Below are 20,278 nucleotides of genomic sequence, written 5' to 3'. Positions count from 1 at the left end.
TTTCAACCAAGAGCATAAGTTTTCCTCTGCTTCTTCAAGCAACGATCTCACGTGAGCAGCCTTTCTACATGGGAAAGCTGCCTCTGTAAAGCTCTGTCTGCGATGCCTAGTCAGCTGGATCCTGTGGTTTCAGAACCAGTAAGCCTATCTGGCTAAGAAAATTAAAGCTATAGCCTCCATGTTAGCTTCACTGATTAAAAAAATTAAAAGGTGATATTTTTACTTCTATATTTCTTCTTTGTTTCAGAACTGGAGAGAAAGAGGTACTCTTTATAGGGTTCTCTCAAGCACCCAAGACTTCCCTGCATATCTCATTGGCCATAACTAGGTCATACACTCACTCCTAAGCCAATGCTGGCAAGAGAATGTAAACTTCCAAACTAGCCTGCAACTAGGATTTACACAAGTTATGTGGGGAAGGGGTGGGAGCTGGAAAAAAATTAGGACTTTGCCAGTAGAGAAAAGGAGAAAGAGGGCTGTTGGGTAGGCACCCCAGGGTCTGTAATTCACATCTTTCAGCACATGGAAGTTGATCGATAAGTATATGCAATCCAGGTGGATCACTATTACTACATATACCCACGGCAAATATGAGAGGGAGAGGGGTCTTCTAGGCCACTAATTTCTGGTTAGAATTTCTTTTGTTTCTGTTCTCTCATCTCTTAGACCAAGTTCCCTCTGGATTAGAGGGAAACTAAGTATAGTAAGAGCACCAAAGAATGAGGATGTCTGTTAATAATTCTCTCCTATTCACAATTACAAAACATTTCAAGAATGTAAGGTACAAGGAACTATGAAATCTGCTCTCCTATGCAGACACCCTCCTCTTCTCAGCCCCTCCCACACCCATTCAATTTCCCTTTGGAAGAAAGGAATGACATAAATTTAATAAATAACCAATCTTGGGAGCTGTCAGGAAAGAACTCACAGGTCATGGCCCAAACTCAAGCATCTCCTGGGTACGAACAATAAACTGTTTCTTACTATGAAAGCTTTTCTCTTTCCTTCTTCCTTTCATTTAGTTTATAAACTCAGGGAAACTAAGAAATCATAGCTAAAAAGAATTCAGATGGCATACCAGAGACTACGTACTTATTTTACATAAAACTGCTCAGATTTTTTAAAATTATTTTGTACCGATTTTACATTTGTGTCCCTTCCTGACACAGAAGCAGAATGCCATCCATATGAGACTTTTAAAGCCAAATTTTCATTAGACATTTGTCACTCAAACTCCAAGAAAACATAAGCTTGCTTAACTCATAACTGTCATTTGATATTTATATATTATCTTTTCCCTTAGTAAGCAGAGGACTTTAAAAAGTAACTACAATAAGATAACACCATAAGCTGTTATAAATGAGTGACAGTTCTTTTCTAGGAAATATATATATATGCATATACAAATGTACTATGTATAAAATAAACATGTATATGTACATATTTTGTAGTTATAAACAGACAAATGGAGAAAAAAAAAGGAGGTACTAGGTTGTACGGCAACTGAAGTAAAAACGACACAAACTTTAAAAAGAAAAAGGTGTGGGGAATGTATGGTCTAACCAAAAAATTGAGATATATGATCATGCTACCATCTTTTGAACAAATTAATATGGCTGCCAAGCGCAGATGCATCTTCTAAATTCAAAACAAAGCATAAGAAATGTGTTTGTTAACTTAAAACATCTGTTCCTACCAGAAGAATATGAATAAGAATGAAAATGCATATGGATTATTCACCAATAAGAGCATAAAATCTCTTGTATTCTTCCTCTCACACAATTATTCTCAGAAGATATGAATTTCCAAAGAGGAAACTACCACATCTGATCATGCTGGACAATTTATAAAAACTAAGCAAAGAGAAAAAGAATCATCTGAGGCACCTATAGCCCAATTCTCACCACCTGGTACCCAAGGGTACAAAATCGGTCCCTTTGAAGAAATACAGGGGAGAAACCCTTCAATGTACACCTCTGCTCTGGAGTCAGGAGATTTTCTCACGCCCCACCCCCACCCCCACCAGGGCTTCTTTAAGACAGAAACATACAGCTCTAATCCTCAATTTGCACAAGTTAGAACCCAAGTTAGAAAGGCTTTTGGAAGTCTAGACCAAGGCACCACTATCTCATTTGTGATACAAACTGTCCAGACTCCACTTGAATACCTCTAGTTAAAGGAAGCTCATTACTTCTCAAAACTTATTCTAGCACCTAGCACAGTGATGATGTGCTTCTGATTTTGTGTAAAAAAATTGTTTTTATCCCAGAATTATATTTTAATAAAGAGTAGCCTCCCCCACTTAAAAGTATATTACTCAGTATTTAAAAATAAATGAACAGGCTTAAAAAATGATGAATTCTTGTTAAGCTATAATGAAGAACAGTGATTGCATCCTACAATACCCAAAGTACTCTTAAGGAAAATTAAGGAATGGCTGATTTTGTTGTTTCCCCCCTGAGTATATCCACAAGATGCCAAGCATCCCCTCGCCCCACCCCGCCGCTGTTGCTGAGAAGTTCCGGGTGTTTAATAGCAGCCTGTGACCAAGATTTACTAAGTGTTTGGGGTGGGGGCTTTGAGCACTTAATAGGGAAAGCTTCCAAATTCCCCTTTCTCTTCTCCATAAAATTTCTTGAGCATGTTGATGACTACCAGCACAAACACAAGCCCGAAACGTTTTCATTCCTATGGGCTACCTCATTTGTATTACAGTTTCAAATAAAAGAAAATAATGCTATAGCACATCAATTTTTTAAAAGGATGCTAGCACTGAAGAGCACTACCTGTCTTCTTTAATTCTCCTTAACCCTAATCAACAAGGCTTACAGATTAGACCAGAGGTTCTTAATTTTTTCCACCACAATATACAGTGGATAACCCTCCCACGAATATATCAGACTTTGACAAAATACCAAAAATATTTCATAATATCTTCAATAGAAATAAATTAAACCCACAATGAAATATTACCTCAAACCTATTAAGCTGGCTGTTACAAGAAGACAAAAGATAGCGAGTACTGGAAAGCACATGGAGAAAAGGGAACTCTTGTACAATGTTGGTGAGAATGTAAATCAGTGTGTTACGGAAAACAGTATGGAGGGGCCTCAAAAAAATTAGAAATAGAACTACTTTATGACCCAGCAATCTCACTTCTGGGCATATGTCCAAAAAAATGAAATCAGGATCTTGAAAAGATACCTGCATTCCCATGTTCCTCTCAGCATTATTCCCAATAACCAAGATATAGAAACAACCCAAATACCCATCAACAGAAGAATGGATAAAGAAAATGTGATATAGATAATGGAATATTATTCATCCTTAAAAAAGAATGAAATCCTGCCATTTGCAGCAACATAAGTGCACGTGAAGGACATTATGCTAAATGAAATAAGCCAGATGCAGAAAGACAAATATGACATGATCTCATTTATATGCAGAATCTAAAACAGTTACACTCATATTGCAGAAAGAAGAATGGTTGGCGGGGGGTGGAGGGAAGAGAAAAGGGGAAGAGGTTAGTCAAGGGGTATAAATTTCATTTATGTGAGATGAACAAGTTCTGGAGATCTAAGGTATAAAATGTGACTGTAATTAACAATACTATATTATATACTTGAAAGTTGCTAAGAGGGTAGATCTTAAGAGTTCTCACTATGGAAGGAAGGAAGGAAGGAAGGAAGGAAGGAAGGAAGGAAGGAAGGAAGGAAGGAAGGAAGGGAGGGAGGGAGGGAGGGAGGGAGGGAGGGAGGGAGGGAAGGAGGGAGGGAGGGAGGCAGTGAGGGAGGATGGGAGGCAGAGAGGGAGAGAGGGAGAGAAGGAGAGAGGGAGAGAGGGAGTGAGAAAGGAGTGTTGACTGTGCTAAGGGATAATTTTATTAGCTTGCTTGTGGTGATTATTTCCCAACATATACACATACCAAATCATCAAGTTGTACATCTTAAATATATACAATTTTTATGTATCAATTATACCTCAATAAAGCTGGGAAAAAATTCAGTAGGATATGTAGGATTGATTGCAGGTGAGGGTTTAGCTGTAACGCCTCCCCTTTTCTTTTATTCAAGAAAATATATCGAGCAATATGGGGAGAGCAGTGTTATAATAATTATATACATATGTATATATGTATAAAACAATTATACAAACAAACAAACAAACAGCAAACTCAGGTGCTCTAACAAATTTTGTGTGACCGTCCTCAAACTACTAACACCACCGCAGTGAACTCTTGCCCAGGGTGAGAACCACCTAAGAGACTAAAACTCAAGCTTACGTACTAGAATAAGTTAAGAATTTTAAAGTTCTAAAGCTGTACATCCAACACAGTAGCCACTATCATGCATGACTATAAATTTTAACTAACATTAAGGAGAATTTAAAATCCAGTTCCTCAGTGTCACCAGCCACACTTCGAGTGCTCAATAATCACGTGGTTCGTGGCCACCATACTGGACAATGCAGCTCTGGAATGTTTCCATCAGCACGGAGTGTTCCATTGGATGGCACTGGACTAAGGAATCTTGAAGAGGATCTAATTTAACTCTCTCATTTTACGAATTTAGAAACTGAAACCTCATTTCATTCAAGTGACTTACTCAATACTACACAGCTAGTAATTACACAGCCAGGACCCGAATCAAGACACCCTGGCTTCTACCAGGCAATCACTTCCACTTTGACATGTTGTTGCCACCTCGGTAATGTGAGTGTCTGTTCCTTGCCAAGCACAGTTCTGGGTTCTTTCACAAGCACCCTCTCAGGTAATCCTCACACCAACCCTATGAGGCATATTATTATATAGACAATGAAATTGAGACTTGGCTGTTTAAAGTATCATATCTGAGGCCACACAGCAAGTATGTAGCAGAACCAAGATTTAAACTCCAGAGACTGGATCTTTCCACTGTGTTATACTATATATAATAAACACTCCACAATTTTAATTTTTCTTGGAAACTTTTTCTTCCTTTCAAATGTGCTAAAAGTTAGTACCTCATGATGTACTTTGTCAGCATTTATGAGGAAAAGTACTCCAAGTAGGATAATCCCAACACTCAACACTTTTGATCTGGGGAAGAAGAGTAGCTGTGTCCACCTTTGCCAAGTATAACTGCTTTACAGCAACAATAATAGCAGCTAACCTTTATTGTAGGTCACAAGCACCGGGCTAAGTGCTTCATGCTGATCTCCTTTAACATTCACAACAAGCCTGTGAAGTAAATCATTTCATCTCCGTTTTACAGATATAAAAACTGGAGAGTCCAACCACCCACCCCCAGGAAGAACCTATAAAGGAGCTGTGTGCTTGTGGTGAGGCCAAAGGACACTGAACTTCTTTTTACTCAATACAGATGGAAAAGAACAGGAGAGAAGTGAAAACTTTGAAATAAAAAAATCTATTTTCCGCCTCACACTCGATGCCGCTGTCACAGTTAAACATATGAAGTAGGTAGTTTCCCTCTGATGGAGTCCTGATTTGACCCACTCACACTTTCTCGTCCACTGCGGCCAACTTTGAGAAAGTCCTGAGAGCCCAGCAGTGCAGTGATGTTGTGGAGTAAGAGACACACCCCAAAATAGACTATGCAGTGTTTCTAAAGGTAGAGGACCTTCCTGGGTATTTTCTGACCTGAGGAATGGAAAGAAGAGAAAGGCGGGAAGACTGTTAAGAAAGAAGAGAGACCTACGAAGTCAGTACGTAACTGAGAGATGGCTACGTGGGACTTAGAACCAAATGACCCCAGAGTGTCACTGCGAGTCCACAGAGCTGTCAGAAGTTGGGGTTTGTGTGGGTACGTATGTATAATATAGCATATACTATATATGAGGATGGAATAACCTCTAAACCTTCCTTGCTTTGTGCGGTGAATTTAGCGCGCACTAGTACAGGAGAGCCTCGGCTAAATGGGAAGGGGTTAGCCAGGGACAGCTGGCTTTTCCAGGAGGTCAGCACAGAGACTGGCAGAGACAACTGCATGACAGGTGCAGCAGGGAGGGGGTGGGCACATAGGGCTGAGGGTAAAATAAGTTAGTTATGTTGAGAGACAACCAGCAGACTGGCTTGGCTGTGAGAAACAGCATGCTTGGTGAAATGGCTTTAGAGTCAGACCCGGGTTGGAACGCCCTCTTCCTCTAGCGCTGACTAGCTGTGTGATTTTGAACAACTGACTCAGAGTTTCTGAGCCTCAGTTTCCTTATACGTAAAGACAACACCTATTTCCTGGGATTGTTGAGCGTATGAAATACATAGAAGGTGCTGAATAACTGTCCCTTTCCCTTGTCCTTCTTGGTTGGGAAAGAGGAATTTTGTTACTGCAGAAAAGCACACACCAGACACTGAGTCTGGGTGTCTTCCCCTCATTACCTTCTGTACTCTACAAAAACCCTTCATAAGAGGCTCTATATATCCCCATTTCATAGAAGAGGTGATAGAGATTCAGGAAGGTTATGTAGCTTGGTCACAGAGCTGGTTTGTAGCAGACGAAGAACAATCAAAACAAGGTCTGTCCTGGAAAACTCTAATTCAAAAAGATACAGTGTTCATAGCGCTACTCACAACAGCCAAGACATGGAAGCAACCTAAGTGTCCATCAAAAGACGAATGGATAAAGAAGATGTGGTATGTAGATACAATGGACTACAACTCAGCCATAAAAAGAATGAAATAATGCCATTTGCAGCAAGATGGATGGACCTAGAGATTACCTTACTAAGTGAAGTCAAAGATAAATAGCATATGATATGACTTATATGTGGAACCTTACAAAATGATACAAATGAACTTATTTACAAAACAGAAATAGATTCACAGACACAGAAAACAAACTGTGGTTACCAAAGAGGGGAGGGATAAACTAGGAGTTTGGGATTAACAGATACACACTACTATATATAAAATAGATACACAACAAGGAACTACTGTATCGCATAGGGAAGTATATTCAATATCTTGTAAAAACCTATAATGGAAAAGTCTCTGAAAAAGAATAGATATATACATATATACATATATACATACATATGCATAACTGATTTGCTTTGCTGTACACCTAAAACTAACACAACATCGTAAATCAACTATACTTCAATTAAAAAAAATTTTTTTTAAAGGTCTGTCAGACTACAGGGGCCGTGAATGACCCACTCTATCTGGCAGCTTCCCAGGCAACAAGTGATGAGATGGAAAAGGTACCAGTGGAAGGAAACCTCACGAGACAGGTTGAGAGTTAGCAACTAGCAGCCAGAGCTTCCATCCATGTCCTCAATTGCTTGGTATATTTCACGGAATTCTGGGTAAAGCTGGTGCTTTTCCATTTTCAACCAGAACCACTTTCCACATCTGGTTACTCACCTGAGAAATGATGGAAGTGCAAGAATTTCACATCCCTGTCTCAGTTTCCCCACCTATAAAGTGGAGAGTTTGGACTACATGGTCTCTGAAGTCATGCCCAGCTCTAAAACGCACATGGGTAGGATCTACAGGGCTTAGGTGGGATGCCATGCCACTTCCTCAAAGCCAGCTCCTGACTGTGGTGCCTCTTACCACAGAAATCCTCTCACCCAAGGAGCTGTTTAACCAGAGAATCCTAGAACAGTATATAAATGTTCTTAAACTTTGTATTTTAATTCACAATACATAAATGCACATTCATTCAGTTTCACTGGTGCAGGTGCAGTGCTTTTCTTCAAGACCAGGCCGTGTGGCGAGAGACTGGCAGTGAATTATGCACACAATTAGCTGTGGCCTCAATGCATCATCCCCGCTTCCAGCTTGAAGTTCCTTAAAATGGAAAGAGAACTTCAAGTGGTTGCAAATAAATTCAAAGGCAGACTCTCTCTGGACTTTTGTGTTTTCCCCCCAATCTTTTATAGTTGTTTCTCTCATACTTAATTTGACAGCAAATTTTCAGTGACTCACCTCTATGGAGTCTTTTTTTTAAAGTATTCAACATAGTTTCCTTAGAAACAAATGCTATTTCTTTTCATATTCCTATTTCAGCAGTTTAATTAAACCATAAGTCAGGTTTTGTCATTCCTCTGCTCTAGGTCCTCCAGTGGCTCACCCACCTGATTGAAAGGACAAGCTAAAGTCCACAGAAGGACCCATTGCTCTGTCACTGCCCATCTCTCTGACCTCGTCTCCTGACATCCTCTGCGTGGATCACACAGCCACACTGACCTCCACGTACTTCTTCAAATGGCCAAGCAAGCTCCTGTTTCAGATTTCACACTTGCTGTTCCCCTTTTCGGAATTCTCTCCTGGATAACCAGGGGGCTGGCTCTTATAGTGCCCTTCAGGTCTTTGTTCAAATATCACCTTACTTTCTCAGGGAGCTCTTCCCTATCCTCTTATTTCAAGAGGCCACCCTTGTCCCCTGTGCAGCCTTTTCTATCTCTCCACCCCCATACTGTTTTTCTCCTAAGCTAATCTGACGTTCAAAATATTTTATTCATTAGAATTCGAGCTTTATGAAGGCAAGGATTTTGCCTGTTTGTTCACAGATGCATTCCCAGTGCCTAGAATAGCAGGTCCAGAGTTGTCACTCAACAAATATTTGTTTAATAATAATCTTTATTATTGTAGTAAATGTATTGTCTTTCTGCCTGAGTTGCATAACCAAGGCTGGAGGAGGTGTAGGAACAAATGCAGCGGAGTCTTGGTAAGCAAAGAAGCCAGTGGGAGAGGTCAGGAGTGTGCTGGTGCCCACACCTTTAACTTGATCGAACCGAACTGATACTTGATGCTTTCATATTCAAATATACAACGCCATGCTGCCACGTCGAACATAGAAGGTAGTCTAGCCACTTTCTTCAGATTCAGAACAACAGAAAGAAGACAGGTGGTTTTGTTCTGGTCCACGCCCTAATGGTCAATTACCTTTAGCACAGCTCTCTGTCTCATCCTTGGTTCTTCATTAAAAAGGAGGAGGGTATAAAATAATATGTGGCCTGCCTACTTCACAGACCTACTGTATGTATCAGGTGGATCGATAGCTATGAAAATATATTGAAAAGCTATGAAACACTCTATACAATAAGCCATTTTCTTTGTATTAAAACGGACAACTAACTTGTCGGTAATATCTACCAGAGCTCCCCAAAACTGATGATGTACTTTATAGCACTTTGATTTTAAAATGATTCCTAAAGTGTATTAAAGAATAAACAGAAGGAAAAAGTAGGCTTTTAAGGGCACAGAATGGGAGAGTGGAAAATGGCTTTCTCCTGATTCTTTAATAGAAAAATGTAAGGAAGGAAAAACCCATAAAATCTCCAGAGCAGTAACTATATTACATAAAGTTCAGATTCAAGAATATTACTGTGAACATCTACAATTATCTAGACTCTCAGATATTTCAAATATTTCTCATCTATTTCAATACCACAAGGGTAATCCAATATGACATATTAGTATCACACGTCAATGGCGGGTTGGGATGTAAATGAGCAAACCTTTTCTGACCATCTGAGTTCTTTTTTTATTACGGCATTTGCTAAACTAAAATAAAAAAGTGGTGAAGAATGACTTGTCACATCATTTATTAGAGTTGATGGAGTGTAGACGGTCTTTTCAATAAGGCTTTAACACACTGTTACGCACCATACTACATTATTAATGAAAAGAAATGCAGGAATCTCGCCTCAGCTTTTCCCCCAAGTCATTCTGACGTTGAATTCAAAATCAATTCTACTCTACATGGCAAAGGATCAGAGATAAAATGTTAATTTGTTTGTTGTTTACCAAAACTTAAATGTATAATTCAAAGCACCAGTCAGGATCCTCTGTATTGTACTCAAAAACTGTGTATTTTTTTGGCGGGGGATTCAAAGGAAGAAGCAAATACAACAGGAAGATAAACAAATTGTGCCCTAGTTCATATCTGACAAGAGAATGGGATCTAATTTTCTCTCTGATTGAAAGAACTCACAAGACAGCTATAGAATACAAATTGTGTTGGGTGTTTGACCTTCTCTTCCAATACCTGAGTTCTGAATGGAACTAATTCACTCTGGAAAAGGTATTAAGTAATTGAGCATGATTGTGCCAGGATGAGGGATAATCCTCAAACTGAGAAGGAAAATAAAGATATTTTATAATGGCAGGGTCACCTCACTCACTCAGTAACCTCAATCAAGCATTTTACATTCAAAAGAAATAAACCAAATATATGAAAAATGACCTACCGCCAACAAGGAACCCCGATAGACACAAGCACCTGTGGGGAAAAAACAAAACAAGAATTAAAAGGGACGTATAACAGACCAATAGGCACTGACTGTCCAGGCCAAATTACACTAAAACTGCATCTACATGCAGCATAATCAGCAAACTGAGCTTCTTCCAAAAAGCTTGAGGATACTGCCCCAGAGGAAACAACCCCATACACCAAAACATCATTTCTTGGACATGCATGAAGGAAAGCATTGTTAAAACTTATTATTTGAATTTTAAATTAAGTGTATTTATAAAGACATGCTATAAATACAGTGTGTATTTTCCTATATGACAAATCTGCAAAGCCTCCGTAATCCAGTCCCAATTTACTTATTCAGGCTTCTCTGCCCCTCTTTGCTTACGTAATTTCTCCAGTCCAGCTCAACAGGCCAACTTAGGATCCCATGATATTTTCATATGTCAGTGCCTTTACTCATTTTCGTTTTCTGCAGGAGATGCATTTGGTTTAATCAAGTTCCTTGAACTTGACATCATCTCCTTCATGAAGCTTTCCAGCCCACAAGATTATGCTTTTTCTAAACCAATTTTTGAACAGCACAACAGGTGTTGATTTAACCTATAAACACGTGGGTAGTCTGCTAACAGCTACTAGCTCAGAAACAGGCTGCAAAGCAGACTGGAATACCATACACATACCAAGACAAGGCACACCTTGACAATATGCCACACTTGACGTCCAAAGAGGGAAGGACACATTTTACTACAGAGCTTGGCCTCCAGCAGATTATTTGTGAAGTTTCAATACTATTAACTTCTCAGGAAAGGACTGGTCTACCTTATCTACTAATAATGGAACAATATTAAGAACAACATTAAGAAAAATATTGAAAGACAATGAGATGGCTATTTACACTTGGGGTTTGAATCAAAGATCTCCACAGACAAATTTATTGAAATGACTTTTGTGTCCTTGACATTCAATAAGAATAACTTGAGATAAAACCTTGGGGGGAAATTCTTCCTAACTTATTTTTCTTTAAGAAATCCTGTTCCTAAAATACTGAAAGACAATATTTCAGTCCATGTACATCATAAGAAAGCATATGTGTATATAAAAACATATATATGGATATAGATATATATAAAATAATCATATATAGGTACATAAATATATATGTCAACACAATTCAATTCCTAATTACTTAAATGGACTTATTTACTTACTTCTAACATTTAAAAGTTAAACATTAAGATCATCACTTAGGTACAACTTAACAAAATTTAACCTTTAGAACAAACAAAATTTAACCTTTAGATAAAACCATCCTCAAATAATTTTATTGCCTTCCTCCATAGCACTACCCTCTAAAGCCAGTATCCTTTCAAAGCTCCAAAAGGAACCGGCATCTTAAGAAGTATCCAAGTACTCATATCGAAACCCGCTTCCAGAAATTTAGACAAATGTTACAAAATCATTGTAACATGAACAAATAAAGCAGCATTGAATGTGGCACCATAAACACACTTGGTTAAGCCAAACATCCGCTAGAAACTCAAGTCAAAACTATCTGTAACTGCTGATAAATTCTATCATTAGAAAAAGGAGATAAGTCAATTTGGGCCACTCTAGGATGTACAATTCTAAAAGAAATAAGCCTTGGCCTCTGAGGGCTTTCCTAAAACACAACAGCTCTACCCGAAAGGCAGTTGCAGAAGTGAGTCTCCATTAACACAGCTTCCAGAACCTCACCGCTTCCCTCTAGAGAAAATAAAGCATTCCACTGTGATGCCCAGTCCCATCAAACATTCATCACCACCCAATGCCAGATGGAGTCCTCCAAAGCAAGCATATTTCTCCCACACTGGCACAAGCTTCGCAACCACCAGCAGACAAAGTCAGGTTTGTTGGCACTGAGTGCTGGGTGCAGCTTTTGGTTCTGCCTTTTCACTAATCGATCAACTCATAAACTTTGGAAAACAACGTTACTCTTGCCACTCATCACTTTTTTCTCAAGGAGTACTGGAATTGCAACTGTATCTGAGGTTTTGATTTTGGCTTATTTGAACTTGAAAGGAAACTGCATCTTAAGGGGAATTCTGGCTGATGATGCAGATCTAGAAGGAAAAACAGGCCTTCTAGAAGGGGAAAAAAGGAAAATTAAAAGACAAGAGGAAGTAGAATTCTTTGATCAAGAACTTGGTGAGTTTCAGGGCACGGAACACAGCTGAGATGGCGAGTAATTTAAGTTCTGACACCTGTGAGAAAGTGCATCGAGTTTTGCAGGGTGAAGGAAGTGCCGAGAAAGGAAGCCAACATCCTGAGACCTTCCTCCCATGTAGTTGGCATCTTTCTTGCAGGTCACATAGGCAAAATGTCACTTCATATTCATTTAAACATGCAAATGTCTACTTTTAGGCCCTTTGGCACATTACAATGTACTCTATTATGAGATACCTGTATAAAATCTTAAGTTTTCAGAGAAAATTTGAGATATAATTTGTACCAGTACTCACATTCTGAAACTATTCACTGTAGAAACCCTACCTGATAACATGAATAAATTAGAGAAGTTAAACCTGAGTCACAAAATGTCAGATCTATCTGTTCAAAGAAATAGTGGCAGATATGACCGCAAGATATGAAGAAATTTGAAGTGCACAGTATCACAAAAACATGACTCATTAGGAACAAGCAGCCACAAGCTGGCATTTAAACGTTCAAGCTTTATATTGTGATATAATTCAGCATATGGCTTGTACACTGTGGAACAGTTAAAATAGAATCATTTTCTGGACTGACAGGACAGCTCATGTCCTGATTATTGTCAATCAGGAGTCAGATCAATTAATAGAGTAGTTAAAATGAAAATGGGCCAACTGTTTTCGAACTAGGGTAAGATTTGGCACAGGGCTCCAACTATGCCATGTGTTAGTCCCCTCCCCTCTCCTGAGCCAAGTGGTGGAGAGTATTTTATGACTACTTGTGTCTGAGTAAAATTGAGTAATATTGCCACTCAAGTCCACAACAGTGAATACAGATGGCTGTGCTCTCACTAAAGGATTTATTTGCAGAGGGTAACACCCAGAATCAAATCCCCAGAGGAGAACGGAAATGTAATATGATGGAGATAAAAGCCTATGACAATACAACACCTCTTTATTTCCACTTGCAGGTAGTTGCAAAGCCAAAAGATGCAGAGTTGCAATTATTCAATATTGGTAAACATACCAAGGACCGATGTTCACATGTCCTACTGCTCCCTTACCTATACTAATGATTTCCAGAAACGCAAACTCCTTGAGGGCAGGCATTATGATTTTTTTTTTGATGTCTGCATGTCCCTACCAGATATAACCTGATAACCTGATTTATAAGCTATCAATAAAGATTTATGAATGAAAGAATGAAGAGATAGGCTATTTTTTCCCGTCCAATGTCTTTCCTTTCTTAACATTGAGTTTTAAGCAGTGAATCTTACACAGAAGGAACTCTCCAGCCAAGGGTGGAACCAAATATGCTGTTGCACCCATAAATAAAACACTCTGTCTATCAAATGATCCTTTTCAGTATGTTCTATTAATGGTATTTAAAGGAAAAAGACTGGAAGATTTTAAGATTGGCGAAAGTCACATGGGGAGCCATGGACATAGACTAGAACTCAGTTCTCTTAACCAATTCAAAAATCTTTCTCTATCCACAGTCAACATGTTCTATCTAGTGTAACTTCACAGGATTTCCACGGGTCAACACAACTCAAGATGTGCTTCTCCAGAAACTCATGTGATTCAGAAAGCAGCCATGTTTGCTAGAAGTTTCTCTGTGACTTCTTGATTTTATTAAGTTCTCAAACCACAGTGGTTTGTCAGCTTGGCAATACAAGAAAATGTAAAATAACATTGCCAATAACCTACTTGCAAAACTTCATTTTTCTTTTAATAATTAAAATAAAATTCAAAACTAGAAAGTTGCAACTAACCACAAATTAGGCAGAAAATATTGATCTTTTTTTTTTTTTTTCTATGCTGGATGATTACCAGAAGTATTTTAGAGCTATCACCCAGCCGACTTCTGCATTTGGTGAATAACAGACCACGGCCCAAAGAAGTTAGGTGGTTCATTCAAGGTCACACAGCAGAAGTCTAAGCTTAATTTGAAATGTGATTTGGCAATACTCATTCACCTGACCAACATTTTTTAGCACCTATTGCGTACCAGGAGCTGAGTTGGAGATATAAGAATAACCTGGAGCCATCCTACGCCCTCAGTGAGCACACAGTTAAGTAAGGAAGACTGCATCTTTATCAACTAAAATTACAGAATTATTAACTGGTGTACTAGAAACATATATGACATGCTCTCTGAGCATTGAGAAGAAAATAACAAATTCTGCCATGGCCTGGACAGCAACAGTATCACAGAGTAGGTCACATTAAGAGACCCACACATGCAAATGCTTCTTTTCCATTTTTAAAAATCATTGCCAGGGCTAATAATAAAAACTCAAGGGAATCTCTAAGATCCTTAAGCTCTCCATTCTTGACCTCAATGCTCTTATTTTTAAGAGAAAAAAAACCCTGACAGAACCAAATCAAAGGTCTCATCAGATAGCAGCTGATTTTTTGGCTGTGGGACTGTTATCATTTAATTAATTTAATTAAATGAGATAAAGTATGTAAAGTGCTTATTAGCATAGTGCCAGGCAAATAGCACCAGCTCAATAAATGCCCGTATTCATTCATTCATGCATGCATTCATTCTTAGGTAAGCCTCATTATGACTTGGATGGAAATTCTCAGATATCCATCAATCCAAGTTGTGAGATGATTCTACAATGTTCTGAAGGTGGGGTGAAACAGTAAGAAGCAAAGTTTCCAAAGAATTTTGGAGGAATAACTCCTCTTGTGCCCTACACTCTTCCTCCTGCATCAGAAGACTTTGCACGTTCTTAAACTTTGCCCTTTTGTCAACCAGTCTGCCAAAGAGAGAACCCTGCAAACCGTTAATAATAATGGCTTTTGCAATTTCAAGAGATTTGCTTCTGAAAAGCAAAACTCCTACATCATTCCAACTACCCCCTGGTGAGCTCTCAGGGACAGATAGCCCATTTTCCGCGTTGCTGGGATATGATCCTAAGTAGGAACCTGCCACCACCTAGTGAAAACGTGATTTTTCTAAATCTCAAATCCACATTTGGGTGGCTCAGGTTGACTCTCCCACGTGCTTTACTACAATTAAGTCCTATAAGTTTTATTGTTTTTTAAGTTTGCATACACATGCACACATAAAATAAAGACATGGTTCTACAGGTTTATGCCCTGTTTGAAAAGGGCTGCACAGGCCCCAGACCTGCTCTTCCCCGGGATCATACACACTTGACGTAATTCCCGGGAGGACGCGGGCTGGCGGTCCCTCCACCCACAGGAAAGTCCCCACTGCTGTGCGTTTCCAAAGCCACGCCACTTTCTCCCGGGAAGCTAGCTAGGAAAAGGCAGCTCTGCTCAGGTGGCTGCAGGTCGATCCGAGCAGGGCTGTGTCCTCCTCGGGGGCTGCCGCTGCCCCTTGTCCTGCGCCCGGGTCCGCACCCGCGCGGAGAAGGCGCCCCGCCCCGCGGCCGCGGCGGCCGCGGCTCCGGCTGTGATTTGCGGCGGGCCAGGTGAACTCTTCTGCCCGCAGCTAGATGAATAATGAATGGAGCCGGGAGGGGAAGCCGAGAGCCCGGCGCGGTGGATTAAGCCGTCTTCCTCAGCCCGCCAGCTCCCATCCCCCTCCCTAAGCACCGGCGAGGCGACTTTCCTCGCGACTCGAAGCAGGTGGGAGCTCACGGCGCCTCGCATCCCCGGGCCCGCCATCCCAGGACCCCCAAACTCTTAATTTCCTTGTCGATTCATTTATTTGCCTGAGCTCGCACTGCTCTTGCTATCATGGCGACAATTCCCACAGTCTCCTCCTTTCCTCCCCCAGCTCCGGGGTTTTACACGTAGGTTGGAGCCTCGGAGGAAAACTGGGAGGCAGAGGGCGAAGTCAGAGAAAGGAGCTAAACTCTTATTAACCACTTCTTTTCAGGGGAAGAGGCAGGCTCGTGCCTCTCTGTAGTGGGGAGATTTCTTTTAGTGCGATTGAATTGTCTACCTCCAGAACACACTCTAACCACCTTATAAAATCTTAATTGGACTTTACGGATAGACTCATTGGGGAAAGGAGGGCGGGAGAGGAGGGGGTTTTAAGGTGCCGGATTTTATGTTTCATAGGAGCATAAGTATTTTTACACAGGTATTTGAAACTGTCCACTCCTGACCTACGCTTCCTGTAGCTGCTTTCCATTCGGGGACAGCAGGGAAGTGGGAAGAAAGAGAATCCAATTTCAGAGATGGCACCTCAATCGGCCACTCACCCACCCACCCACCCACCCAAATGCGCTCAGGGCAGAGAGGGAGGTGGGAGTGGGGCTTGTAATCTGCATGCAAAACAATCAGGAGTTGGAATCTTCTCAGAAAAAGCCCACTCTAGTTCCACCACCACCCACCCAGCCATCCCCCCAAAACTTCCATCTGACCCATAATACCGTAAACCCGCTGAGCTTTTTAAAGAGTACGATCACACACACACACACACACACACACACACACACACACACGGCACCACTCTCTTACCTTCAGAATGATGAGGCAATCCTGCAAATGCTAGGGCCACCCCGAGCCACACTTTGAAGACACTCATTGCCGCCTCGCTGGACAAGCCCAGCCTTCAGCATCCAAGAACCAGTTGTCTGCCAAAACGCAGGCTCCGGCGCCCCGGGCTGGGCGCACCGAGAGCGGGGAACGGCGGGCGACGGTCACCTCCGGGGAAAGGAGGCGACAGACCGGCGAGAGCGGCTCTCACATCAGCCCGGGGGCGCCGGGGCGGGCGGGGGATTCAATTCCCTCGCTGCGCGGCGGAGAGCGCGCCGCGCTCTCCAGCAGAGCAGGACGCCAGCGTGGGCTGCGCTTGGGAGAATAGAAGAGGAGGCAGGGCGCAGCTCCCTGCGGCCAAGCCTCGCCGGAAAGTTGCCGGTCACCGGCCGACCGGATCTCCCCGCATGTCCCTCAGGCCGGACCCGTCTGCTCCCGGCTCCCCAGCCGTGGAGATCCCGGCGCAGGTTCCTCGGCAGCAGCTTTTTAAAGTTCGCTTGACGCTCTACGTCGGCGCCGCGTCGGCCGAGGGGTCGCCAGGAGCCCCGAAAGACCCACCCCCTCCTCCTTCCGGGCTGGGCCACCCGGCTCGGCGGCCCTCGGCCACCTGGGGCGGCTCGCGGGGAAACTTTGTGCGGCGCTGCGGGCGGCTCCTGGGACTCGCGTGCGCTGCAGCCGCGCGGCGCCGCCTCGCGCTGCGCTCCCTGCCGCAGACTGTGCGGAAGCTTCCGAGGAAAGGCCGGGCGGCGGCGCGGGGGCCTCTGCCGCTACTTTCCCGCCCCCGCGGCTGCCTGGGTGAGGAGCGCTGCGGGGCGCGGCCACCTCCGCGCCGGACGCCCCGAGCCGGTCTGCAGGGTCGGGGTGTGATTACCGGAGTGAGGAGGAGCCACAATTTTCAATGCAGCGAGGAAAATGCTCGAGAGCCTGGAAAGGACCCCCGAACTAGAGCCACTCGACCAGAGAGCCCGCAAACGCACAGAATAAGGCCCCCTCTGGAACCCCGCGTGTAAAGGACACACGCTCCGCCTTCCTCCGCCTCCCTCCTCTCCTTCCTCTCCCCTGTGCTCGGTGTGAAAATGGACCCAGAGACTCGGAGCTTTTGCAAAAGATTCCAGAGAGTCACGTGGAAAGGGGAGAAGCGAGGAGGGGGGAGTGAGGGGAGGCCGAGAGAGCAACCTGATCCCCTTTTTCTTTCTGCTGGAGTTCAGATTGCCTTTGTCTGGGGCGGGATCGAAAGTGGTCACACCAGGGAGGGCTGGAGGGGAAGATGGCGTGGTCCTGGCTCCTGCCACAGCCTAGGGACCCGCGAACCGGATCCACACCCCTCATTTGAGGGGGTATGTCCACAGTCAAGGAACCCGGCGCTACTCCCACCCCCACACCCCGCCACTCTGGCTGGACTAAGAGAGTGAGGCGGATCTGATCCATCTTCCTCCCTCTGGGACCCTCCGGTTGTCGCATCGTCGGTTTACCAGCAGCCTGGGAGGATCTCGGTGTGTGTGTCCTAGGCGGGGCCTCCCACCGCGAATGCACCTTTACCTCTCCCTGAGAGAGGCTGTCAGTGGAACACTACGCGGCCTCGCCAGGTGGCTCCAGCTGCGCCCCCAAATGCCAAAGACTGGGAAGTAAATGTCAGGGCAAGGCAGACTGGGGCGCGCCCTTGAAGAGTGGAGGGCTTGATTCCGCGTGAGCACTGAGTGCCGGCAGCTATTTTTATAGGACTAAATAAAAAATAGCTGGTCTAGGGTTAATTGTTTTATGAAAATAGTTGCATCGGAAGGATGCTGCCTAGATTATGATTGGCCCAGAGAAAAGATGTCCTGGGTCTCTCAGTTGACCCCAGATGGGCTAGCTTGTGGGAGGGGAGTTTGTCCAAGCACTGTAGGCCGAGCTGTGAAACAGCAGGGGCCCAACTTCCCGTCTTCCCCATCACCATAATCCAGCAGATGTTCTACTCCTCACTGGCTCCATGTGGAACCATTCACTTTTCAGAATAACTCGATAAATTGCAACCAGCAGATCCTGTAACTATTACAGTTAGCCAAGGCAAAAGGGAACGTCTGACAACCTAGCACTGACCTTTGAATATTCACAGGATCCAGGGGTTGTGCAAGTCTCTCCTGGGCTGTGGTAGTCTCAGGGACAGAGATTGTCACCATTGTATCTGAAGCACATAGTAGGTGCTCATTAAATGTTTGTTGAAAGAATGAACTGAGCAAAATAGTAAGTCCCTGAGAGCTGTGGCCACACCAAGTAGGGTCAGGTGTCTTAACCCCCATTCCCCCAAAAAAAGATTCCCTCCCTTTTTTTAATTAGAAAGTTGACATTTTCTTAGTCGCATCTAAAGTGCTGTGAAAACCCAGCTGCCAACACAGTCTGTCAACCACATTACCATCCTAATCCCTGCTTTATAGAAATTTTGTAGCCACCACTGACTAGGATAGGAGTAACTTAGACAATTTGCTCTCCCAAGAACCAATATGATTTTATTTTTAAAAAATCATACAATCATGGCACTCAAAGAAGTCTCAATAAGACATCTGTTATTCTTGTGCTAAATGCAGATACGCTAGCTTTTTTTTAAAGGAAAGGAAATGAAGAAAGGAGGGAAGTGAGGGGGTAGGGGGAGAATGGCACTACCACCTTACCCTGAATTCATCTTATGCTGGATTTATTTATAACACCCCCAGTCCACCAGCAGCCCAGCACAGGGGCACACACTGGCCCACTCACATCATCCTAATAAGGTAGAGAGCTGACAAGCCCAGAGTCCGTGTACCAAGATCCTTGGATGACCAAATGGTTGAAAGAGTCAACAATAATTCAGAAATATTAGGCATATCTAGTGTCTTCTGTGGACACTTAAAATGTTGGGGAAAGAATTATATTAGCATAACCTATTTCCTATGATGGAAATTTAGTAAGCATTTTTATGAATATGCAACCAATCATAACTAGCTTATGTCTATACATTAATCTCTGCATATGAGAGCTTCATTCCAACAACCAATGCTTCCACTGATAGAAGTTCACTTGCCAGAGAAAGTTGGGCCTGAATCCTCAAGGCTTTTCATTTGTATGTCTGGTTTAGACTTCCACGAACATGTCCCACAATATCCCCTTGGATCAGTCCTGCTATGGTCTATTAGCATGTCTCTGGCCTTGTTGCTGCCCATTTTGGGGTTCGTGATTTATCAATTACTGCTCTAAAGGATAGTAATAACAGCAATGATAATAGCTTACGCTTTTGCATACTTTGTGCTTAAGACTGTACACTTTTCCATTTAATCCTCCAATAGTCTTGTGAGATAGGTACTCCTATTATTTCCATTTGCGGGAGAAATAACTATTGCTCAGAGAGGTAAGTAATCTGTCCAAAGTCAAGACAGCTAATACATAACAAAGCGTATTAGAGCAAGCAAC

The 20,278-nt window shown here is 42.6% G+C and overlaps 1 protein-coding gene across 1 annotated transcript in view; it reads right to left on the bottom strand.

Moving 5' to 3' along the window:
• FRAS1 (Fraser extracellular matrix complex subunit 1) overlaps positions 1–20,278 on the bottom strand; it is a 505,547-nt gene that overhangs the window by 415,132 nt on the left and 70,137 nt on the right. Inside the window, exon 2 of the mRNA XM_057725661.1 lies at positions 10,195–10,226. Coding sequence (XP_057581644.1) covers positions 10,195–10,226 — 32 coding nt within the window. The remainder of the gene's footprint in view (positions 1–10,194; positions 10,227–20,278) is intronic.

Source organism: Hippopotamus amphibius, chromosome 3 (genome assembly GCF_030028045.1).
Source record: "Hippopotamus amphibius kiboko isolate mHipAmp2 chromosome 3, mHipAmp2.hap2, whole genome shotgun sequence".
NCBI classification, from domain to species: domain Eukaryota; kingdom Metazoa; phylum Chordata; class Mammalia; order Artiodactyla; family Hippopotamidae; genus Hippopotamus; species Hippopotamus amphibius.
The sequence above is the reverse complement of the archived record's forward strand: the minus strand, read 5'-3'. Positions and strand labels throughout refer to the sequence as shown.